This window comes from Molothrus aeneus, chromosome 3 (genome assembly GCF_037042795.1).
Source record: "Molothrus aeneus isolate 106 chromosome 3, BPBGC_Maene_1.0, whole genome shotgun sequence".
Taxonomy (NCBI): Eukaryota; Metazoa; Chordata; class Aves; order Passeriformes; family Icteridae; genus Molothrus; species Molothrus aeneus.
The window spans coordinates 72,826,938-72,851,777 of NC_089648.1; the positions used below are offsets into that span (position 1 = coordinate 72,826,938).

The 24,840-nt window shown below is 43.7% G+C and overlaps 1 protein-coding gene across 1 annotated transcript; it reads right to left on the reverse strand.

The window, feature by feature from the left end:
* Window positions 1–12,865: 12,865 nt before the first annotated feature.
* Window positions 12,866–23,724, reverse strand: LOC136554044 (b(0,+)-type amino acid transporter 1-like). The gene is made up of 7 exons (XM_066545842.1): window positions 23,683–23,724; window positions 21,957–22,706; window positions 20,177–20,310; window positions 17,316–17,445; window positions 14,579–14,703; window positions 14,065–14,152; window positions 12,866–13,099 (listed from the first exon to the last, which is right to left on the reverse strand). Exons 2-7 carry the CDS (start codon window positions 22,698–22,700, stop codon window positions 12,866–12,868), a joined length of 1,455 nt encoding a protein of 484 aa, XP_066401939.1. The 5' UTR covers window positions 22,701–22,706; window positions 23,683–23,724.
* Window positions 23,725–24,840: the final 1,116 nt, after the last annotated feature.

Consider the following 24,840-nt stretch of genomic DNA (forward strand, 5'->3'; position numbering starts at 1 on the left):
CTGGGGAAAGAGAGAGCCCTGGGACAATCTTTACTCACTTTGACTCGTTGGGAAGCTACCCACCCTGTGCAGGATCTGGTCTTGGCACTTAGTCTGCTGCCTCATCTCAGCTACAAATTAGTGTTAAACATAAATGTTATTTATTTCTAATTAATTATTAAGGCAATGTGTAACAGCACTTAGGAAAGATCATATTGGTGTGCGTGTGTGGATGCAACCCAGCCCTCCCTAAATCACACTGAAAGCTGACTTCCCTCCTTCTGTAAGCAGATTACTTCAGTCTCAGTGTTGGTACATAAGGAGAAGATTTGTCAGATTTGTCACCCTTCTGGAAAATCAATAGGCTCTTGGCAAACTGGCTTCAGTGCTCTTAATCATCCTGATGGCACCATCTGCCCATCTACCAAACTGCAGCAGGAGAACCACCCTGCCTGAGGACCCTCTCAGTGGCTGCAGAGCCCTGGCCCAGCTGGGTTTGCACCACTCACTGCATTTGAAACAAGCCCAGCTGAAGGTACAGGAGGATCTGGGGACTGGGAGTGCAGAGTTCATGGAGGGCTCTGTCATGTCTCCTCTGTATTTCTGTTCCATGTCTGGGGGCAGGGCCTCTGCCTGGTGCCCAAAACCAGTCAAATGTTCACAGGAAAAACAGAGGAGTCAAAAATGCTGAAAATTCCAGATGCCTGAGGCATCACTGTTGGTGTGTGCAGCTCCTCAGCGCCTCATCAACATGCAGAGGATGGAGAAATCCCGTGGCAGAGGTCACTGGCTATGGACTGTCACTTGTCACGATATGAGGCTCTGGTGTGAGTGCCCCACCTGCCCTGCAAGGAAGGGTCTCCTCCTCCTCATCCTCCTAACCCAGCTTAGTGCTGCTCCAACAGACAGGAGCAACAATCTGTGGGAAAACCTTCTGTGCAGGGCCAGGGCAGGCTGGAGAGGCTGGACCGAGCTCCAGGAAAGGATGCAGCAGATGACAGACAATCTGTAGCACGAGTAAAGAGCTCTGGCCAGGCTCACAGGGCATTGCTGCAGCACAAGTCCTGGCTGCTGCCTCTGGAGAGGTGCTCAGAATGCAGCTGCTGCCCAGCTGCTGGCATGGGGAAGGGATGGGACAGGACCCTCACACCACTGCTGTGGCTTCCCATCCAGTCTGCCCAGTCTCTGCATGCACCCAATGGGGAATCATCACCTGGGGCCTGCAGAGAGCCAGGCAGGGGACACGGGCTGGGGACATGGGCAGGGACACAGGCTGGGGACATGGGCAGGGACAGTGCCCGACTTCCTCCCACTCTGTATTAATCAGTGCTTTTCTGAATCACAAGCCTGCTTTGGCTGTGGGATATCAACTAGGAGATTCAGGAATTAATTCAGCTTGGGAGCTTTGGATGACTCAGACTGCTATGAAAACACCCCAGGGCAGAAATGAGATGTAGGGAAAATTCGCCCTGGGGGTATCTCTCAATAGACTTTAACTGAGGACAAATTTAATTTGCAGAACTGAAGCATATTTTATTTACTTTTTTAAACTAGCATTTTAAATTGAAATATTCAAATAGGTAATCAAGATGCTCTTAATGGGTTGCTTCTACTGAAAGAGAGTTTGTTTGAAATTCCTCAACCTTGGAGTCCCAGACATATTTCCTTCCCCCAAGTGAATTCTCTGTTAAATTTCTCTACTGCATTAATTATGAAAACCAGAATTCACCAAATAAACAGACAAGAAGACACAGCACTGATGTTAGGCTGCCCACAGCTTAACCCGTGATCCTGCTGGAAGTTATCTGTAAGTCTCAATGGAAAAGCAGTATGCAGTAGTAATATGTGCTTTTAGGAGTTTGTAAAGACAGAGCTCTTTCTCATGCATCACTGGGCTCCCAAAGATGGGGCTAAGTTATAACCACCCTCAGAATTCACTTAACTCTGCTGCTAAATGTCTGCCTGAGAGGAAAAAAACCATACATTTTTGTAGCTGGAAAAATATTGAGGCAAAGGATTTGAAACACTGAGCCATATGGACTCCTGCCTCAGCTCTCTTAGTGCAGCAATGCTTCATTGCAATCAATAAATGTTTCATCATAATTTCTGGTGCAGGGAGGCTTTAAGGAGCCCAGGCTCCATTCTTGGCTCCACTGTCTGCTCACTGTGAGCTTTGAGCTTCGTTTCATGTCAATACAGCAGAACTCAATGCCCTGTTTTCTTCATGAAATTCAGGCTGTGTGCTGGGGACTCCCAAGGAAGAATCAAAATCAGAATCACAGCAGTTTGGCCTGGAAGGAACCTTTAAAAGATATCTAGTCCAACCTTCCTGCCAGGAGCAGGGACAGCTTCAACTAGATCAGGGTGCTCAGAGCAACTGTTGCTGCTCAGCTTGATCTTGGATGTTTCCAGGGGTAGGGCACCCACCACCTCTCTGGGCAACCCGTGCCAGTGTTTCTCAACACCTTATGGTAAAAGCTTTCTTCTTTATAGCTGAATTGATCCTCTTTCAGTTTAAAACCATTGCCTTTTATCCCATTGCAACAAGCGCCTACTAAAAAGTTTGTCCTCATCTTGCAGTACCCTTTAGGTATTGGAGGTTGTTATAAGGTCTCCCTGGAACCCTCTCTTCTCCAGGCTGAACAACCCCAACTCTCTCAGCCTAGAGAGGTGTTTGAACCCTCGGATTATTTTTGTGGCCTCTTCTGGCCTCACTCCAACAGGTTTATTTCCTTCCTGTGCTGGAGACCCCAGAGCTGGATGGAAGAGTGTGGGTGAGGTCTCACCAGAGCGGAGCAGAGGGGCAGAATCCCCTCCCTGGGCCTGCTCTCCACTTAGCTTTGGATGCATCCCAGGATGTGGTTGGCATTCTGAAGTGGTGTGGGCTGTTCAGGACAGCTCAGGGTGCTCCACTCCCTGTGTGTAGGGGATGACAGGCAGCAGACTGTGGCAATGGAAAGGAGCAAGCAAAATTTTGACCATGCCTTCACCCTGGGAAGCCAATGCTGATGACAGGCAGCTGAAGGGAAGCTGATGTACATTATATGAAAGAAACCCTGAGAACAAAATCTGGGGAAAGAGCTGGGGAAATTCCTTCCAAAAGCAAGGCCTTGTGCTGGAGGACACATCTGGATCCCATTTGTTATCCATTGTCTCTGGAGATGCATCAGATTGTTTGAAAGCTCCCTATGACCCACCCAGCCTGTGAGACACAAGAGCTGGATCTGGCTGTGTTTTCATAGACTAAAGTCTGGGATGTGACCACGGCTGGGATGTGTGGGGAAAGGAGTTCAGAGAGACCTGTGTGTCTTGCACTGGGCTTTGGGAGAACCTCAGCAGGAAGTGAGGGGCAGTTTGGCCACATCTACCCCCAGTATGGCACTTCTGTGACAGTGGAGGGTGGAGGTGATTTTAAGGCTTTGTGCTTAATGATGCAGGTTTTATATCAGGTTGATTTTCCTGCTTTACTGGTGGCTATGCCTGGTCCTCCCTTACACCCCCCAGCCAGTATAAGCCAAAGCCACCCCCACAAAATGCTAAGGTAGTGTTATAGACAGTGTGGATCCTCCCTTGGAAAGGATGGTCACCATCTCAGGGGCAACATGGGTCCCAGGACACTGGCTTGAGAAAAGCCAGATAATGGAACCTAAAATAACCCTGCAGAAATTGCTTCTCTGTGTAGTAACAAAGACACAATTGTTGAAGTGACCTGCTAATATTCAAAGTGCTTTTAGGAATTAATTAGCTATTGCTGATGCCATTTGTGACAGACTGCATCTGCCTGGGACATTGTCAGAGCCATCACCCAAAGTTTTTGCCCTTCTGAACTTTATTTTCTATAATCTCTTACATGCTAGAGCAGGTATAGTGCTTTACATGCTGGTATAGTGTATCCTTTCCTTTGAAAGATTTATGATATGGGCTAGATATCTTCATTTCTGCTTAAAGCCATAGAAAACATCTCTGTGGCTGCTGACACACCATGAGTATGAATCCAGGTATTCCCTACAGGGAATGCAGGGCAAGGAGACAAATCCTGTGGACAAGCCCAGCTGGTGGACTGATAGTTCTGTTTTTTCTTCTGGCCCAGGAGTAATGTGCTCCCCTGCTGCCCTACCTGAGGGAATTCTGGAAAAGGAAAACTGAGTTTGTTTGCCCGTCCCACCTCTTCTGAGAAAACTCTCCTGGAGGGAGCACTATCCCACAAAGCATTCCCATGGGTCACACTTTGCAAAGCCTATTCAACTGCACAGTAATTGGGGTTCCAGGGTGTAAACTGCATTTAGTTAAAACACAAATGTTCTTCTTCTGCGCAGTTCAGGCATTGTATAGCAGAATTATGCTGAGATGGTCTCTGGCAAATGGTTTAATTTTAGAGGGGACTTCTGCATATGTACAGCAAAATGCAGGTCCTAACTCACAGCTACAGCTTCTTTGTGTTAGGAACCAACACATTCTAAATAAGTGATAACATTCTTCCACCCCTACTCCATCTGCAGAAAAAAATATATGTAATTAACCCTTCCCCATTACCCTCTGTGTTTATCTGTATGCACTCACCTTGAATAATGAAAAAGTCATATTCACTTTGTGCTCAGTTACACAACTTGAGCCTTGAGTTTTACTCTGTGGGTTTCCAGCAAGCCCTGAGCTCAGCAGGGCAAGGTCCTACCTGCTCCAGGAGGTGGCTCCTACTTCCCAACCAGCTTTGCTCTCAAGACAAGACAAAAAGACAGGTTCTTAAAAAACTATAAAAGTATCTCTAGGGGTATCCAACTGCAGCACAAAAGCATTTCATTTGATTTCCAAAATGGCAGGGTGATGGATATGTTTTGAATACAGTGATGAATAATTCAGTTTTCATGTATTTGCCTGACTTCACAAGGACTCATCCTGATTTCAGCCTGAAAGCTGCCTTCCCTTCTAATCACTATTGCTTCAAGAAAAAAAGCTGTGGCCCTGGGGACAGTCCCTGTCCCAGGGCAGTTGCTGCAGCCCAAGAGGAGTGTCCCCAGTGCTGTTCAGCAGGTGGCTTTGGTGGGGGCTGTATTGTGGGTGCCTGGGGTAGAGACACTGGGGCAGAAGGACACAGGAACCAGGAGGCCACTACTGCAGAGGGCAGGACTTGTTCCCTTTTATCATTTCACTTCCAGCCCCAGGACTGCCCTCTCCCTTGCTCCAGAGATGGCATCTGTCAGAGCTGTTTGATCTCACTCTCCTGCCCCAAAAGGAGCTTTTCTGTTTCCACTGGAGAAGCTGGCTCTGGGCGGGCGGGGGCTGCACGCAGCTGTCCATTGCAGCACAGTGAGACCCCTCCCTGGGCACCACCAAGCCCATTCCTCGTCTCAGCTCTTTGTCCCGCCCAGCCACAGGGGGGGAGAGGCTGATGCTGCTGACCTCTTCATCACCTGACTGCCACTGACACCTGCCAGCCCCATGGTCCCCTGCCATGTCACCTCCATGCCCCTCAGCTCCCAGGACCGTCTCACCTGCCTTGGGCACAGCAGACACAGGAACTTGCCTGAGCTTAGGGGAGACCTTTCTGCTCTCTACAATTACCTGAGAGGAGTACTAATGAGGTGTGAGTCTCATCTTTCAAGTAATGAGCACAGGACAAAAGGAAATGGCCTCAAGTTGTTCTAGAGAAAGTTTAGATCAGATATTACGAAATATTTCTTCACTGAAAGGGCTAACAAGTGTAAGAGGATAGAACATAAGTAAATAAAGGTAGTGTAGAAAGTAATCTTACCCCCTAAAGAGTTGCAGCTGAGCCAATTACTAAGGATTAGGAGCAGGCCTGATGTTAACAGGCCACACCTGTAGCCAATTAGAAGAGTGTTATAAAAGAGTGGATTGGTTGGTTGAGGGGATCCAGAGCCAGTTGGCTGCTGCAAGGGTAAGGAAGAGTCAGTGCCTGGAGGAGCTGCCTACAAGAAATATCAAGGAGGTATGAAACTCTAACAATATGGAATTGTTGCAATGTAATGACAATAGAACTCTTGCACTATAATGACAACAAATGGTGATCCCAATGCGATTCAGGGAGAAGGACTTGAATACTAAACTATATGACTCCATAGATTTGGGGAAAAGGACTCAACTATATAACCCTGTGCATTTGGGGAAACAGGGCTCAACTATATAACCCTGTGGGTTCAGGACTAAGCTACATAACCCTGTAGATTTGGGAAAAGGACTTGAATACTAAACTATTGGTGAAATATATCAATTGCAGCTTTAAAAGATTTTGACGATAAGAACTTTGTAAACTGAAAAAAGCTGCAAAACTGAACCAACGCTCAGAAATATAGATATATTTGTACTATAATGTCTGAACATTTGTGTAACTGTAAAGTTCTGAATGAAATATGTTATAATGTTAATTTACTTGAACACATCCTTCTAGAAATGCTGCAACTCTGTAATTAAAAGAAAAAGGGGGAATTGTGGGGGGATAGAACATAAGTAAGTAAAGTAGTATAGAAAGTAATCTTACTGCCTAAAGAGTTGCAGCTGGGCCAATTATTAAGGATTAGGAGCAGGCCTGATGTTAACAGGCCACACCTGTAGCCAATTAGAAGAGTGTTATAAAAGAGTGGATTGGTTGGCTGAGGGGAACTGGAGTCAGTTGGGTGCTGTGAGGACAAGGAAGAGTCAGGCCTGGAGGAGCTGCCTACAAGAAACATCAAGGAGGTATGAAACTCTAGCAATATGGAACCCTTCCAATGTAATGACAATAGAACTCTTGCAATATAATGATAACAATCAAGCATTGAAACAGGTTGCCCACTGCTGTGGTGGAATCACCATCCCTGGAGGGGTTTTTTAGAAGTGTAGATATGATGCTTAGGGACATGGTTTAGTGGTGGCTTGGCCATGCTGTGTCAATGGTTGGACTGATGATAGTGATCATAGAGGTCTTTTCCTACCTAAATGATTCTGTGATTTTAAAGAAGCCAACCTTAAACTGAGGTTTCAGCCAAAAATTACTGCAATGTCTTCCCCACCATTCCCATATGTGCCAATGTCTATTCCAAATCCCCCAATCCCTGTCCTTTGCCCATATTCAGGACTCCTGAGTAAAGTAATTTGGTGCTGTCTGAGGGATATTTTGCATTTGTAAATCTGAGGAATGCTACTTTAAGCAGAAAGTAAACTAAACGAGAGTGGAAAAACAGGCAGGGTTTGGGGTTTGCTGGGCATGTTGGCAGCACAGCCCTCAGGGCAGGAGGAGTAGGAAAGCTTGATCCAAGAGGACATAGGATGAGAGAACCCTTTGAGAAGCTGATGAACACTGCAATGGATTTTTAAGGACCATTTCTGCTTCCACAAGGCAGCTCCAAGGGAATGAAAAGTCACCATATGCTTCTTTACCCATGGTACTACCTGTGTGTCTGGTACCTAAGAATCCTGGTAGGAACCTGCTGCAGGATCTGGTCCAAGCTTTTTGTCTTGCTCCAAAGGACACTCTGCAGGTTTTGGGGATCCCAGGGGCCCTGGTAGTTGGGACAGTTTGCAGCATCACCTGGGTGTGCTCAAATACATCCACACTCCTCTGTCCTTTCTTGCTGGGCATGAGTGATGGCTCCTGCCTGCATAGTGCCCACATGGCCCAGGGGACTGGGAGCCATCCAGGGACACCAAAAGGGTGGCTCAGCTGGTACAACTTACAGAGTGGCCCTTCAGCCAGAATGACACCCTCTGTATTTTCTGCAGCTGCTGCGCACTTAATATAGATTGTAAAAGTATAGGTAAGAGGGGCTACTTGGCCTAGGAAGAAAGAAGATTATTGGCATCATTTGATCCTCCTGCTTCCTCTTTAGTGAGATAAGATTATTTCCTTTTATTTACAAATATGAATGAGTTAAAATTCATAACAGCTCAGACAGGCTGAAGTCTCATTAACCCAATTTTAAACAGGGTGGGATGTGAGTGGAAAACTGAGCACTCAGAGCCCCGGAGTAAGGCCATAGCAAAGGGAAGAGGACAGCAGATCTAATATCCTGAGAGATCCTGGGGACAGCTCTGGATTCCTAATTCAGGAACTGGTGGTGCTCCTTGTGCCAGGGTCTGTACCTTCTACTGGAAATCTGTGTGCATTCTGGTGCCCTCTCTTCAAAGGAATCATGACCTGTTGATGATGTTTGGCAGCCACAGACTGAGCAATGAAAAAAGGCTGGCCTGTTGCTCTACTTTGTTAATGGCGCAGTTATGGTGTGGGAAAAACAGATTGTGAACTGAAGAACAGGCCCAGAATCTACAAACAGGAAGGAAATCAATTACTGCTAAGCAAAAAAAAAAAAAATATTCTGTCATTTCAAAAGTTCTGGGCATGTGTCTTTGCTGTTTGGGTGTTGCCCATGTCTGGATTTTACATAGGTTAATTCAGACAGACAAGCCAAGACTTGTATGTACAGTAATTCTCTTTCAAGCTACTTCTCATTTTTCCTGTTCTCAGCTCCCCTGTTGCCTTTCATGTCACTGTATGCAAACTAGGGCATAGTCCACTAAATTAAACAATAACAACTGATGACCAAGCTTTAGAAGGAAAAGATGATCATTTATCTGCCAGACACTCAAGCCATAGGGTTCACTGTCTCTGAGGACAAATATGACATGGTAGCTTGATTCTAGAAACAGATGGGCTATTTCACTAGCCATTAATCTCACTGCTAGTTCACAAACCTAAGACCACCCATTTATTGTATGACTGTGGGTGTGCATCCTTTTTTAGCAAAAGCACTCCTTCATGAGGAATGAGTCACATACATGAAGACCCTGACAGTATCCAACTAACTCATTAATAAAAGGTAAAGTGCAAGATGTAGATCCCTCTGCACTGCTAGACTGAGTCATCCTGATGCTGGATTTATCACAGCCTAGATAAAGTTTCTAATAAGAGTACCAACTGTACAAAGTAAGGGTTTTCCATTGCCTTCAACTAAGTCAGCTGAAGCTCTCAGAAGTGACTGACTGAAAGGGTTACACATAGTGGCCTGCATTAGGGAAGATGCCTAAGCAGACCAAGGGATGTCAGTGTCTCTGTAGACTTGACACCTGTGAAGGCACACTTGGAATGTTGCATTCAATTTTCTGGCTCCTTCCCAGTTCAAAAGGAAAGCAGAGGAACTGGAAGGGAGTTCAGCAAAGAGCTCCTAAGACAGAAGTCCAGAGCACTTTGCCTACGTGAAAAAGCTTCTTGAGTTGGGCTTGAGTCTGGCAAAAAGAAAGAGACAACATAACAGCAGCCTACAGCTCCACAAAGGAGAGTTACAAAAAGGATAGAACCAACCACTTTGGCAGTAGGTGATACAGGGAAGGGCAACAGCCACAAGCTGCAGATTGAGATGTTCAGATTGAATTTAAGGAAAATTTCTTTATCCGGAGAGTGGTGCAGAGAGATGGTGGGCTCTCCATCCTCAGTGTTTTCCAAAACATGAGTCAGAGGCACAGGTAAATGACCTTACATGATAATAGTCCTGCTTCAAGAAGGATGTTGGATAAGAGACCTCCGGAGGTCAGTTCCAACCCACACTGGAATGGTCTGTGATTCCCAGAACTGACTGTATTTATTTCATCCCCTAAGTGTGATGACCTGGAGAGCAAGTTAACCCTGCTGAGAGAGTTCAGTGGGGTCTTTTTTATTTCCTATGTCCCAGCAAAGAGCAAGAGAGACTAAACACCAAATCCTCTGCACTGGCTGAAAACTGTTCGGATAAATCCACTCAGTCTAAGTGGGTGAACTGTGTTTCCTGAACAGAGGAAAACTAAAATTATGTTGAATTCTGCTCTGTCCCACCCAATTGGAAATTTGTCCTCAACCACGAATTATGGCAATCACTTGAACTTGGGCATATGAGCATGCCTGACTAGAAGATCACCAAAGGAGGATTTTCTGACCTCTCTCACACACTGGACTGTCCTTTACTGTCCCTAGGTGTAGTCCATCTCTGATGCTTCTGAGGAAGTCAGGAAAAAGCCCAGAATACGTTCAGCTCTGTGCACCAAAGTAAAGCTCCCAACAGGTTGTTGCAGGTTGCCAGCTGAAGGATGGGAGTCAATTATACTCAGGGCCTAGAGGTGAAGTAGAGATCTTATGATTATCTTGAGGTCAATGCTGATTGTCCATTTTTCTTCTGAGCCTATGAAGAAAGGGTCTAAGCAGAGGTCACAGGGATCTGGAGCTTTGGAAACAGACAGGCCCAATAAGATCTTGTAGGATAACCTGTACAAGCTGCAGGTACAGAGCCCAGTCCACTGTCACATTGTCACTATGCTGCAGGAATAAATGGTAAGGATGTGTTGCCTCTTCCTGGCACTTGTATTGTAAATGTCTCATGAAGGAAAAAGAGATTCCAATTTACATATCCTGGGGTTGAATGGATAAGCAGTCATTATGAAAAATGAGTGTACGCACATATAAACACCCACGCATGTTGTTAAACCTTCTGACCAAGGAGAGATAAGCCTGATGCTGATTGTTTATGATCATGCAGTAAAATTTCTATGGAATTGTTTTTCTTGGGTGAAAAACAGAAACAGACACATTAACTCACTTCATTGTAATGCCCATTTTATTGTAATTATCTTTCAATTCTCTGAGCTTTCAGCATCTTGTTTTGGCATTATAAACACCTGCAAATCCTAGGCAACATAAATAAAAAATAACATCTTGTTACGATAATATCTATAGAAAATGAGATTAGTGCAGTGTATGGTAGTTGCAGCTTTCCAGTTCCCCTATATCCATACACAAACCAATAGCACGTAAATGCTATTTCTTCAAAGTACTAAGTCTTTTCATGTTCTTTATTAGAGCACAGCCCTGTGTGATAGGCTTCATAAATACGTAAGAAAAAGATTGTTTCAAAAATTTATGATCAGAGAAATTGTATTATTCTAATTTTTAGGTAAGTAGCTGAGATGCAGCTCCTTTAAGAAGCTTCCCTGACATCAGATGAAGAGCCTGGGGCAGTGGGAGGAAGGTAACATAGAGCTCCTAACCTCATCAGTCCTTCTGAGAATATCCTCTCCTTTAAGAGACACATCCCAAGAATTTTGTATTGTCAAGGGATTCAGGAGGAAAAATTGTTCCCTCACTGGCCTTTGTTGGCAACTCCAGTAAAAATCAGTGGAAGAAAATCCTCCCAAACACTATTTAAGCTAAGGATTTGGATGAGTGGCATGTGGCCTATCCATTATCATACCTAACACTTGGAAAAACAGACTGTGGGTGCATCCCTGTAGCTGCTGGTATCACCACTCAGAGGAGCAGAAGGGGTAACATTGCAGAATGAGATTGTAATCAGATACACAACTCTGAGATGGGCTGAAAAAGGCCTGGAGGATCAAGTAACCTGTGTTCTAGGGTCATAGAAGGTTAGGTAAAAGGTAGCAGGATTGTAGCAGGTTCTATAGAAGAATGCTGACAAAAAGTTAACTTTCAGTACTTTAACAAGGCATTTTAGGGACTAGCTCCTAGACCTTTTTAGTCTATGACAGGTATCATCCTGGAACCATCTGGAAAAATGTGAAGAAAACAGTTTATAATACCTCTCCTTCCCTGAGAGCAGGAAAAAACAGCTGTGCCTCAGGATAATGGGAAACCAGAGTGACTTCTGTGTGTTAGGTGTGGGTGAGAGCACAGCCTGTGACTTTTGTGCTGTGCCTTTAGAATCACAGAAATTGGTGGAAATGGCTGTGGTAGAAAATGCAAGGGACTTCAGAACTGAGATCTCCCCACCTTTCTGCACATTGCTCCAACACTGCACTGCCCTCGTGGAGCACATTTCCCCTAAGTCCAGCCTGAACATCTCAAGCCACAGCTTGTGACCCCTGCTCTGAGCTGCCACTATAAAGAAGGGCCCAGGTGGTCTTCACAACTCCACCTTGAGCAGCAGGGCCCAACACCAGATGCATGATTTCAGGAGTTGAGTCCAGAGACAGAGTGTTTCCTTGCTCTGTTGGCCACACTTCTAATGTAGCTCAGTATGTGGTTTCTTTAATTCCTAGTCAGAGTATTTTGGTACATATTTGGTATTTTGGTACATATGCTCTAGGGTTTTTTGGTGGCTTTTTTTTTTCTTCACTTTGTCACAAAATAAGGTTTTTTTCTTCAGGGGGATCACCAGAAGGACATGGGTGAATGTTGGCACTTGAGTGATGCTGCCTGCATCCTTATCATGAATGGATGGATCCCAGATGACAAGTGCATTCTCAACTGAGTAAACTGACAGAGCTTTAAGGCACTTCCTGTCTCATGACAGAGGGTTTTCTGTGGGAGATGTGGGATGCTTTCTGAGACAGAGAAAGGACTGTTGTCTCTGTGCACCTGGAACTGGAAGAAGCATAATCTTCCCAGAGTGAATACCTGAGTGAAAAAGGGTTTATTTCTTGTGGCCATGGGGAGCCCTTGCTTTATTGATTTGAGAAGCTCTGCAGTCACAGTGGGCAGAACTAGGTGTAAATAATTAAAGGCATTGCCAGATATGGCTATGGGACTCGGCCTGCTATATGAATAATATTTCATTGTCTCTCTTTTGCTGCATTTTATCTTGAAATAAGAGATATGATCCTGAGAAACAGCCCTTTGTGGGATGAAAAATACAAAAGCACATATTCCTTTGGAATCCATATGTAATGGATATGGATTTTTGCCAAGGGATAAGCTTTCAGCTTTTTGCCAAGGCAAAGCTGAAAAGAAGAAAAACATGTCCCCAAAATTTTAAGGAAACTTGAGGAGTCACAGCTGCAGTCTGTCTCACCTGGACACTTAGTGTAACTTGCATTCTACTCATTGCTCTTTACAGAAGAATATTTTCTGAGCCTTGAAAACCAAGGGATAAACCATGAGGTGGAGGCAGCCACGTGAAGGAAGGATGTTATCTCAGTTTGCATCCCTGGTAGTTGGAGCAACTTCCAGCAACAGCTGGAGGTGCAAAGTGACTCTCTGTAAGAAGCGAGGGTGGTACTTGAAGCGAACCAGTGGGAAATAAAAAATGATGCCACTGAAAATGAACAGGATGATGTAAAGGATCTCTATTTGGGGTTGATCAATGATGGGAGCTAACACCAGGTATACAGCTGCCATCAGCACAATTATGGGGATGATAATTGGGACCTGTGAAAGCAAAACATCAGCATAAATACTCATGTAAGACATCCTGTTTCCCAGCCTACCCCCACCCCAAGGCTGAACATCCCTGCAAGGGCTACACCGCCATATCACACCCTAACCCCTGGTCTTTCCTGTCCTCCTAGACCTGAAGATGCAAACTACTGGGTTTAGTGCCAAGCCTGTTCTTGGTCTCCCTACTACCGCGCATCTCAAAGCCAAGCTGTAGACAAAACACAGAGCAATTGTATTCAAATCAACTGTACTTTAGCACCCTTGCACATAAAGTTTTATCCATGTGTTTACAGACAGGTGGACAGGCAATCTTAGAGGCAGTTTCTGTAAGCCTGGTCAGAAAGCATTTAAACTTCAACTTGAAGCCACCCTTCCTCAAAGGAGGGTGGCTTGTGCATTCATTAATAATCCTCAGTAACTGAGGAAGCACTGAAGATCAGCTCACTCATGGCATCAGGGGAAGAACATGTGACTCTTGATTTCCCTCCTTTCATCTGTTTTATGGGGAACAAACCTGTCCCTATGTCATTTCAAAGAACTTGGGGCACTCCACCTAAGTTATTTTTCCCTCTGCAAGGTTCTAGCACCTGGGCTACCCTCCCAGGAGTTTGCCCAAAGTCTGTGAGCAAAAACAGGTGATTACAATGTTGATCAGAATCATCCTTCATTTACCATTTAAATCTTTTAGAAAGAAAGAGGATATGGTAGATATATTTTCAGAGTGAGGAGGCAGGGCATTATTAGCTTATCAAGAAAGAGAATTCAATCTTGACTTATGCCTGTATGTTCACACTGTCTCACCCCTTGTTGGCTTTGCTGACACAAAACTTGAAATTAAAAAAGGAAGGACAACCACATTGAATCTGTAAGCCACCAGTGCTCAGTCTTTTCTCTAAATGTTCTCTTAGTCACTTGAACAATATAGGAAAATATTTGAGGGTTTTATGTTATCTTACCTTGTAAGATCTTGGCAGTTCTGGTTTCTTGATTTTTAAATAAAGGAGCCCAGAAATAGTCATTCCATAGAAAAGCCATGCCATAAAACTTGAAGAAAAGAAAAAAATTAGACAGCATTACACTTGGGGTGAGATCATCCAGGAATGTCAGTCCTGCCTTGCAGATCCCAGATGTTCATATCTCCAATTAAAAAGGTGAATATTGATATAAATTTAGTAGTTCCTCCATTCATTTCCTTTCTAGCACAAATGATGAGAAGTTTAGAATTATCTGAACATGACTGATTCAATGGGGATGAATCGCATTCAGTTAAGTCTCTAGTGACAGGAGCATTCATGCATTGCAAAGGTGCTGGTTCCCAATCTCTTTCTTTTCCTTCTTCCCTCCTCCTCTCCCCAGTATAGGTTAGAAAGCAATAGCCCAGGCTCAAAAGGATGATGCAAGAAAGTACTTGTAAACAGTGTAAAACCCAGGAGCACAGGGGATGCAAACAGAAACCCTACACACACATACCTGAAGAAGTTGACAATGCTGGTAAAGCTCCCTGATATTATCATTATTAAAGACATGGCAGATGTGAACAGTAGAGCAGGGGAGGGTGTGAGGCGTCGCACATGCGCCATGGACAGGATGTCTGGCTGAAAAACAAAGCAAAGCATCATCATTTCATGGACTCGGAGCTCCTTATTCATCCCCCTCAGCTGCTGGTGGGAGCTTTGCCTGCAGCCAGAGCCATTCAGAATCAGCAAATAAGCACTATATACAACCAGACCAACTCCAAGGAGTGTAAATACAGGAAACTCCTTCAAGGGCATTTTTATTGTGTCTCACTGGTTTCATATCAAACATGATCAGTTTGAGCAGGCAAAATGAGGTTTTCAAACTACTGATGTGACAGAATGAGTCAAATTAGAGCTTTCCTGACCACCATCAGGACCTTTTGCCATGGGCCCAGTCTTCTGCCCTCTGTCATGTCTCTCTGGGACTTGACTTCTCTTGGGATGACTGGAAAATGAGACAAGGACTAGTCCTGAAACATTTATGTGAATACAAATTACACCAGGGTTTGTTTCAGGATTAGTAGCCTCTTTATTGTTTATTTCATTGGGAAAGTTTAATGAGAAAGACTGCTTTTAAATCTTTATTTTATTCTTAATTCCCAACCAAAATATCATGCAAGAACCTTTGCTAGAGGTGAGTGTTTGAGAAATGGCATAAGCATTCAGCTCATAGTATGGTCAGATTCAGACCATCTGTGCATTCTCAGCACAGAGCTTGCCATGATAGAGCAGGCATTATCCTCAGAGAGAGAGGTTGAGGAACAGTAACCACCGAAATCAGGAACCACCAAAAACAGCAACCACCAGTCCAGTCATCTCCACCAACCTGGTCATTCATATGCATAAAAGATTCCCTGCTATGAACCAGGAGCAGAGCTGGTGTGGAATCACAGATTCATAGAATGATTTGGGTTGGAAGGATCTTAAAGATCATCTAATTCCAACATCCTGCTGTAGGCTGGGACACCTTTCGCTAGACCAGGCTGCTCATAGCCCCATCAAGCCTGGCCTCAAACTTCCAGGGATCCACAGCCTCTTTCAGTTCAACCAATTTCAGTGCCTTCACACTTGAGGACAGAAATGCCAGATGCTGTGGGTGGGAAGGACCAAAAAAAGCAGAGAGATTCAGGAGGAACACAAGAGGCCTGCTCAAAACAGAGGACAAATGCAGCTCAACCTTTTTTCTCCTCCTTGTGGAGCAGTGTGGTTAAGTGTGTGTGGAGGTGTACCTGTGAGTGAGCGGGGTCTGTATCAGCAGCTGGGATGTGGCAGCAGCCCTGGGGCCTTGTTTGCCCAGATACCAACTTGGGGAGACTGGGACCAGGGGCTGAGTATCTGAGCCCAGCTGCTGGAGGGGCCCACACTGTATATATATTTTATATTAATTTCTCACTAATAGACCCCTGATCAGCCAGAGAGGGAATGAAAGGCCCTTGGTGTTGTTAATGCTGGTGTTTGTGTGAGCCCCAGCTATGTCTGTACGTTGAGCTCTATGTTCCCTTCTGGCTCTGTATGCATATATACAGCTATACATGTATGTATGTATGTGTGTCTATAAATATGTTTGACACCTGTGTTTGTGTGGGTGTGGCTACTGGGAATGCATGCTGGTCTTATTGGTTGGACCAGGGAGAAAGGAGCTGCAGCAGCCTGACCTCCACTGGGTTACCAGATTTGGCCCACCTAACAAAACCAATGATAACCCAAGCTAGGAGAGATGTAAAGCTTGGTGTCACTTTGTAATTGCTATGAAGCTTGAAGAGCAAAGATGTCCTATGCTGCATCTAAGCTGGACTACCCATGTGAAGGCTGGATCACCCCTGAGATGAACCTGTGTAGTCAGCATAACAGCTGCAAAGGCAGCTGGCTGGTGCTGGGCTACCCTCCCAGTGTGAGCAAAGGTGCCTTACAACACACAAGCATGGCCAGGTTCTCCTTTCCTGGCAGGTATATTGACTAAGTCACCCCACACCCTGTGCCTGGTGCTCCAATGCAGCAATATTTGAGTGGTTCATTTCAAAGCTGTTCTTAAAATTCAAGCTAGATGTGATTATGTTATCTTTTTGAAAGCACCTGACTGAAAAAGAAAGCCCAGAGACAACATACACTGTGGTATTTTCAGGGTCCCCAGGACGAAGGAGGAATTGAGAATCTGACTCGCTGCTCTTAGAAGGCTAATTTATTATTTTATGATATTATATTATATTAAAGAATGCTATACTAAAACTATACTAAAGAATAGAGAAAGGATACTTACAGAAGGCTTAAAAAAATACTAATGAAAAATTCGTGACCTCTTCCAGAGTCCCGACACAGCCGGATGGTGATTGGTCATTAAGTAAAAACAATTCACATGAAACCAATCAAACAACCACCTCTTGGATAAACAATCTCCACATTCCAAAGCAGCAAAACACAGGAGAAGCAATCAGATAATTATTATTTTCATTTTTCTCTGAGGCTTCTCAGCTTCCCAGGAGAAGAATCCTGGGCAAAGGGATTTCTCAGAAAATATGACAGCGACAATACGCCTTACTTTTGAAAGAGATGGAGATTAATGAGCAAGGAACAAACCCCTTGAAGAGCTATCACTCTGCCAGTTGAACATACACAGTGTTTTCCTCTCTGCTTTAGTGTCACAGGAAGGTGAAGTTGCTCAGAGCAAGCCAGACCCCTTTCTTTGTGCTCACCATGTGGCCCTCCCTGGCAGCAATGTAGCATACACGGCCTCCGCTGAAGAACGTCCCATTCGAGGAACCAAACGTAGACAGGGCCACCGACAAGGAGATGAGCCACGCCCAGCTGCCCAGGACTTTGTCCCTGAGGTGGGAAAGAGTTCACAGCATAAGATGCAGTTCATAGATGTATTGAATACTCACTGTAGAATCAGACAGGTTGCATCCCTCCAGTATTTCTGTATTGAACATAATCTTTTTCTGTGGTCTTTCTAGTGATTTAAAGTCTTCTTGCAATTCCCATAATATTTAGTGACTAGGAAATTTGCCTTGTCTGACAGCCTTTCTTCCTGCTATATATATTCTGTCCACACTGCAATGGTGTACAAAGAGGTCACAACAGGCAAAACCACATTTTTTTGTGTACTGAAGCTGTGGCAAAACACCTGAAGATATCACAACCAATAACATTAGCTCGGAAATTACAGAAAAACTGTTCCCATCACACTGGAAGAAATATTCTGCATTACAACCTCTTCCTGAATATGCATAGGATTTTAACCCTTTAATCCCACATGCACCTATTACTGCTCTCCTGTGAATCTGACTTAAGCCAAAAAAAATGGTTTGAATTCCAGATGTTTGGTTCTGTATAACATATACAGACATTTCTGTTTCACTTACTACTTAACAGAAGAAGTAGCAGAGTTACAGAGTTCAAGGTAAATATTTGGAAGGAATGATAATTTTCTCACCTAAAAGTGAAGATTGTCTTCTGGAATGAAGCAGCATTAAGAGTATTAATTGAGTAATAAATGCTGGTGTTTGGGGTAATTGTCACATACACAAACACTGTTTATCTAATTGGCAAAAATCCAAAACTCAAATGTTTTTTTAGATCACTTTATTTACAAGCAAACTGAAACCTGTGGTTGCTGTTAAATTGCTGTCATCAAAGAAACGCTGGGAAGAGTTTCCTGAGCTCTTTTTGTCGCTGCACCTCTCACCACTGAACAATGTTTCTTTCTGGGAGTTTTCCTCTTATATAGGGAATAAATGCATTTAAATGTGACAAGTCCTCCTCTGGGTTCTTTATACTCCTCCCATTCTTTCTTAATGGCCTGAATAGCTGCATGTCTTGCTTGTGAGGCACAAACTTTACCTCCTCCTCAGACTGGCTCCCTACCTGTTCCCCAGCCTTTGAGTGCCCAGATTTCCTGTCACTAGTTCAATATTTCTTCCTGAATTGCACTCTTGGGTGAAAAGGTTAATCAGACAGGAAAAGGAGATGTGTTACAAAGGAGGAAGCTCACAAATAACTTGTTAATTAGGAATGATGGGAAAGGAAGTGCAGGGAAAGTTCGTGACACTGCAGCTTAGTGAGGCTTTGTGACATGCTCAAACAAAGCACTAGACCTTTAAAAGCTCCTACTCATAATGAAAGGCTATTAGAGAACACATCCAGCAAGAGCTCAGTCAGATCTTCAAATGGGAGATCTTGTGAAATGCACACAGAAGCAAAGCTGCTGCTGACTTTTTAGGAAGAGCAGCACGTAATCTGTGGATACACCATGTCATCATTTCTGCCAGACAACTCATTTAGGGCTATCAGGGATTCTGTGTCTTTGGAAATATCTAGACTAAGGCTGGATGTTCTGGTGGAAGATCATTGATGGTGTCTATACCTCTCATGATGATCCCTTCCTTCTCTTCCTAAATTCCTCATCTTGTACAGAAACTGTTTAATGTCACCAAATACTTCAGGTTGAGGAAAGGTAGAAATTGTTTCTGTGCAGGTCTGGAAAAACACAAGCCAATTGCAGTTACCAAAGGCTACCCAACCTGTGTATAACAGCTCTCAAAGGTGTTGAGATCAGTACCATTTTCCATTTCCCCACAGATGGAGAAACTGAGACATAAGACTCTGGTCTGCTCTAAATTCCAGGTGCCAAGTAGACAGGATTCAGCTGGTTGACTCCTGTCTCACTCCCAACCCACTGCCTCTGCATTAGCAGGGCAGCACATGGCCCTCCCAGTTTCCCTGGAAATATCTAAAATGTGCAAAATTTCTCAGTTCCAAGTCTGGATATGTACCCTCACTGCATTCCCAGTGCCTGTGGGGAGATGCTCCTGGTGTGACCTTCACCTCTCCCTTATGGACACTTTTCATGGGGTAAAACATGAGTTGGGGGAGTTACAGTTTCCCAGTGTAAACAAAGGGAATGGGGAGTAAGGAATCTGCCATCTTGGCAGCCTAGATGCACCTTGGAGACCACGGTCAGATGGAGCTGGTCAGCCTTGGCCTCATAGAACCATAGAATGATAGAACAATTTGGAATGGACCTTGAAGATCATCCTTTTCCAAGCCCCTGCCATGGGCAGGGACACCTTCCACAAGACCAGGTTGCCAAAGCCCCCTCCAACCTGACCTTGAATGTTTCCAGGGATGGAGCATCCACAGCTTCTCTAGGCAACCTGTGCCAGTGCCTCACCAGCCTCACAGTAAAAAATTTCTTCCTTATGTCTAATCTAAACCTACTCTCTTTCAATTTGAAGCCATTCCTGCTTGTCCTACTTCTACATGCCCTTGTAAAAACTTCCTTTCCAGCTCTCTTGTAGCCCCTTTAGGCACTGGAAAATGCTGTAAGGTCTCCCTGGAGCTTTCTCTCTCCAGGCTGAACAGTCCCACCTCTCTCAGACAGCAATGTGATTCAGCCCTCTGAGCATCTTTGTCACCCTCTTCTTCTCTGTAACATGGCCTGACCAATGCAGTGCTGCCATTCCCTCTGGGAATAACATTTAAATCTCCTGAAACTCAGGAGAGAAGCAGTGTTTCTCAGAGCTGCATTGCCCATGTTGCCCCACGCAGTGCTCACCCCCAGGTGACAGCCACAGCTCCTGAAGACAGCAGCTCAGAGGGAGTCATGGCTGCCAGGTAGCTCACGTTTACCAGCAAATACAGGCATGTAACCAAAGGAATGGCAATCATCAGAGCTCTGGGAAGGGTCACCTGGAAAAGGGATGACAGCAGTGTTAGGTGCAGCACTGTGCTTTTTTTGTTTGATTTGGTTTTGCCACCACCCACGTCTCTCATTGAAATTCCTCCACTTCCTAAACCTTTCCTCAGAACAAGACATAGATCCAGATTCACATGGCAGCTTTCACACCAGTCTTGTACGGTTCCAAAGTTAGTCTAAAAAACCCCACAACCAACCAAACAAAATAATTCAAACAAAAAGAACCCACTAAATCTTATTAAAAAGATTTTGATTTGTAGCTGCCTAAGATGCCTTTTGCATATTTCTTGATTATTTTAATATTGATTTATTTGTTATTAGTATGTTATGTCTCCTGGCGTGCTGCATCTTCCCATAAACACCTCACTGCCATGGACAAAGTTCCAGGGTGTGTTGTATCACATTTAACTACTCTACAGTTTAAATCAAAAGAGGGGTTTGATCTCAAAATCTCAAAGGGGACTTGCACTAGGAAGGAAATATTTATTTTTTCTTAGTGGCAGGATTGTGTCTTAGAACACCACAGGATCATTTTAAGACTCAATAAAATCAACAGTGTCTTATGCAACTGAAAATACTGGGAAATGGCAACTGTATGCATCTAAGAACTTGAAATATCAATTTTTGCATTCCCCATTCTCAACACAGGACAAGATACAGCAATTTCTAATGGTGGTGTCTCCACTCTGGAAGGGCCTGAATATCAGTGCTCATGATCCTGTGGGAGAGAGTGGCCCTGGGATCTTTGCTGCCATTTAGGTTAATATTTAACTGTGTATTTGCATTTGATCTGTAGGATCTTGTGTGCTGCACTGGTACAAAGCACACTCTATAAACTCTGCACTCACACAACTCTTGCAAAATAAGAGTTGTTCACTGCTGCAGTGTTTGATCTGTGAAAATGGATAATATGGCACAGAGAAGGTGATGTGAGATGCAGCTGAGCTACTTCAGTGCCTACAGCATGGACTGCACAATGCTAAAATATAGATGTTTAAAGACAGGGATCATTCACAGAGTTAGATTCCCTTTCCAATGAGGCTTGGCTTGCTCTGAAGTTGCCCTTTGATGCAACAGGGAGAGATAAAGTACTTTGTTTTCTAAAGCATAGATTATGGATCAAGTCTTTAAGAAAATACATGTTGTTAAGAATCCTTTATGGATTATAGCAGTGAGTGCTTTTCTGAATAAATCTAGGTGTCTACAGTGAGATCCTCTAAACACTAAGAAAAAACTTCATCCCTAAAGCATCCAAGTTCTGTCTAATAATTTCTTTCCAGTCAGTGGGTTATTTTAGGACTTTTATAGGACCACAAGATGGTTTGGATTGGAAGGGACCTTAAAGATTATCTAGTTCAAACCTCCATGTAATGAGCAGGGGTTCCTTCCACTACACCAAGTTGCTCAAAGCCCTACACAAGCTGGCCTTGAACACTTCTGGGGACAGGGCATCTGCAATGTCTCTTCTGTCAGTGTCTCACCACCCTCACTGTAAATCCCTTGATTACCACTCTTAACACAATCATAGATAGAATCAAACATATTAACAGCAGGATTAAGTAAGTAAAACCCAGCTTGCTCGCTCACTCACTCACTCACTCACTCACTCACTCACTCACTCACTCACTCACTCACTCACCTCAGGCTTCTTCAGTTCCTCAGTTACATAATTTAGGTTGTTCCATCCATCATAGGACCAGAGCCCCTGGTAAAACGCCACTCCAACTGCCCCAATACCTGCAGTGGTGCCTTGAAAACCATTCTGAAAACTCTGAGTTTGTCCCTTGGCAAGCAGCACCAACCCACCCACCACGATCACCAACAAAGCCAAGAGTTTGGCAGCTGTAAAAATGTTCATAACAGATGTTGCCAGCCTCACGTTGAGGCAGTTGATGATAGTTAAAATCAGGATGCAGGCGGCAGCTGTACATTTGATGGCAACCTGCGGAGATGAGCATCCTGGGTAGAACGGCGCAATGGCGTACTCAGCAAAGCTCAGACAGACAGCTGCCAAACCAGCTGGTCTCACCAGGATGACAGAAGTGTAGGCAAAAAGGAAAGCAGGAAAGGAACCAAAAATCCTCAAAATGTAAATATATTCTCCTCCAGACTCTTTAATTATTGTTCCAAGCTCAGCGTACGACAAGGCTCCAAACGTGGCCAGGAGACCACATGCTGCCCAGATCAGCAGGCTGCTGGCAGGGTTCCCCATGTGGTGTAGTACCCACTCAGGGGACATAAAGATCCCTGAGCCTATCATGGTACCTGCAATTAATGACACGCTGCTAATCAGGCCAACCTCTTGTTTCAGTCTTAACTTCTCCTTCCCTTCAGTCAGATCTGTGGATGAATGGAGTGGATCTGTTGCCTTCCTTTCCCTCATTGTGGAAATGTGAGGAGACAGGAGATGTTGTAAGGAGAGAATCTGAAAAAGGATTAAGGCATTTGTTTAAGGACTACCTCAGACTTGGAGGTTTAGTTAATAATTAGAGAAGTCACACTGAACGCTGTTAAGAAGCACAAACCTATCTTCTCCATTTCACATTCTTTCATTACCTATCTTATCTTGGTAATTTATTATGCCAAGTTTGATTATCCCTGAATTTCATTGCAAGCAATTGTAATGGATAGTATCCAGCACGACCTCAAAATCACTCAGCACATTACTGGACTGTGATCCTGGTTATCTCTTCTTTAAATCATGCCTCAAACAGCATGTGAAATAAGGATCAAGTACGCAAAGTCCCCATGCAAATCTGCACTTTATTCTTTGCTGAAAAGTCAATGTTCAAGCATTTGCTTCAGTGCTCAATCATATCTTCATTTTTCACTGTAACATGATCAAACAAGTCTGCTGGCCAACATGCTAAGGCTTTGCTCAACAAGGAACATTTTCAGTGTCTTGATCAAAGAAACAGAAAGGTTTTGCTAAAAAACAGTCCAGAGACATTTTTTCTGCACAGCAGTAGGGGGCAATATGGGCTTTTTCCAATTTTAGGAAGTGGAGGTGGAGAAGTGTGAAAAGGCTACAATTACATTTTTCCAGGGCCTTTTTACCATTGTACATAAGGTGTGCGCGCTCCTACCAGACCACAATCTTCAGAGCACTTTGTCACAGCTCATTGTACACACATTTCAATGCACACATGACAGAAACGTGGTACAAGCTTTTGAAGATACCCCTGACCCCTACTTAGATACCTAACACATGAAATTCCAGACCTTGAGGCAGGTTCTACCATAAATATGACCATTACAGTGCATAAGGGTGTATTTTGTGATTTGAGATGTAGATGAAGTATTGAGCGGAAGGGAACTTCCACGTGGATTCCTTTGAACATGAACTAAACTTTACTGCAGAGTTACTGTCCTTGGAGGTCTCTTGCAAACTTCTGTTGTGATAAGTACCAGAAGTGAGACCTTTCTCTGCCCTTCATGGCAACCACAGACCTTGAATCTTTATCTGTTCTTCTCAAATATTTGATCTAAAAAAAGCATGACTATAAACAGAGCAGTATTTCTATTGTTTCTCTAAAAATTCCTTCTAAATCATTTAGACTTCTCTTTCTTTACCTTTTTGCAAAAAAAAAAAAAAAAAAAAAAAATCTAACTAGCTTTGCAGTTCTCTGCAAGAAGAGTCCAGGATAACTCTTGAAGCCTTAACAAAACTACTCATGGGTCCACAAGAAAAACACACATACAATTCATACAAGTTTCTCATGCTAAGGCAAATAAAGGCGCTCAAATTTTATCATCAGGTTCAAGTACTTTAAGTTCTCTAAAGAAGAAAAAAGCTCTCAAATCTCATTAAAAAGTAGAGGGGTTTAGAGTATAAATGTTATTATTAGATTAAGGAAATAATGAAAAGTTTGTTGGGTTTCATAAAGGATTTCAGAAGCTATTCCTACTATCACCTCTAGTATTCACTAGGAAATGGATGCCACCTGGTTTTCTCCTAATTTCAAAGTCCCTTATGGAAATTCACAGCTGATCAACGGGTAGTTGTAACAAAAGTGAAAGCTTATACTTTATCTGTCAAGTAGGTTTTTTAAGCTTTCCCAGCAAAGGTGTGAGTTCTGAGAATAAACATACACCTTGTACTGAAAGGGTGCAAATTAACACATTTCAAGTTAATGGTTTGCAAAGTGGTTGAGAACTTGGAGGGAGGCATCCCAGTAATGCAGAGTATTTTGGTTTGTTTTTACTAAGTGACAGCGCTCTTCTTGTCTGGTTTAGCTATTTGTAGTGTATTCTTTAAAATTGCAAATGACACTGTAAGGCAATGCAGGAATCCTTTACGGGTCCAAAGGTCTGTGTTTTTTTCCTGCACTACTGACACTCCTGTATGCATCAACACATGTATTATGTATACCAATCCTTATTGAAAACAAAGGCACAAATATGGTTAAATCAACGCTAAAGGAAAATTTCATTTGACTACAGCTAGTTAAGTGTCCTTCTAGTAAAGCTATACATATATTTCTCCAACAGTTCTCCTGTTTTTATGAAGGAATTTCTCTTCT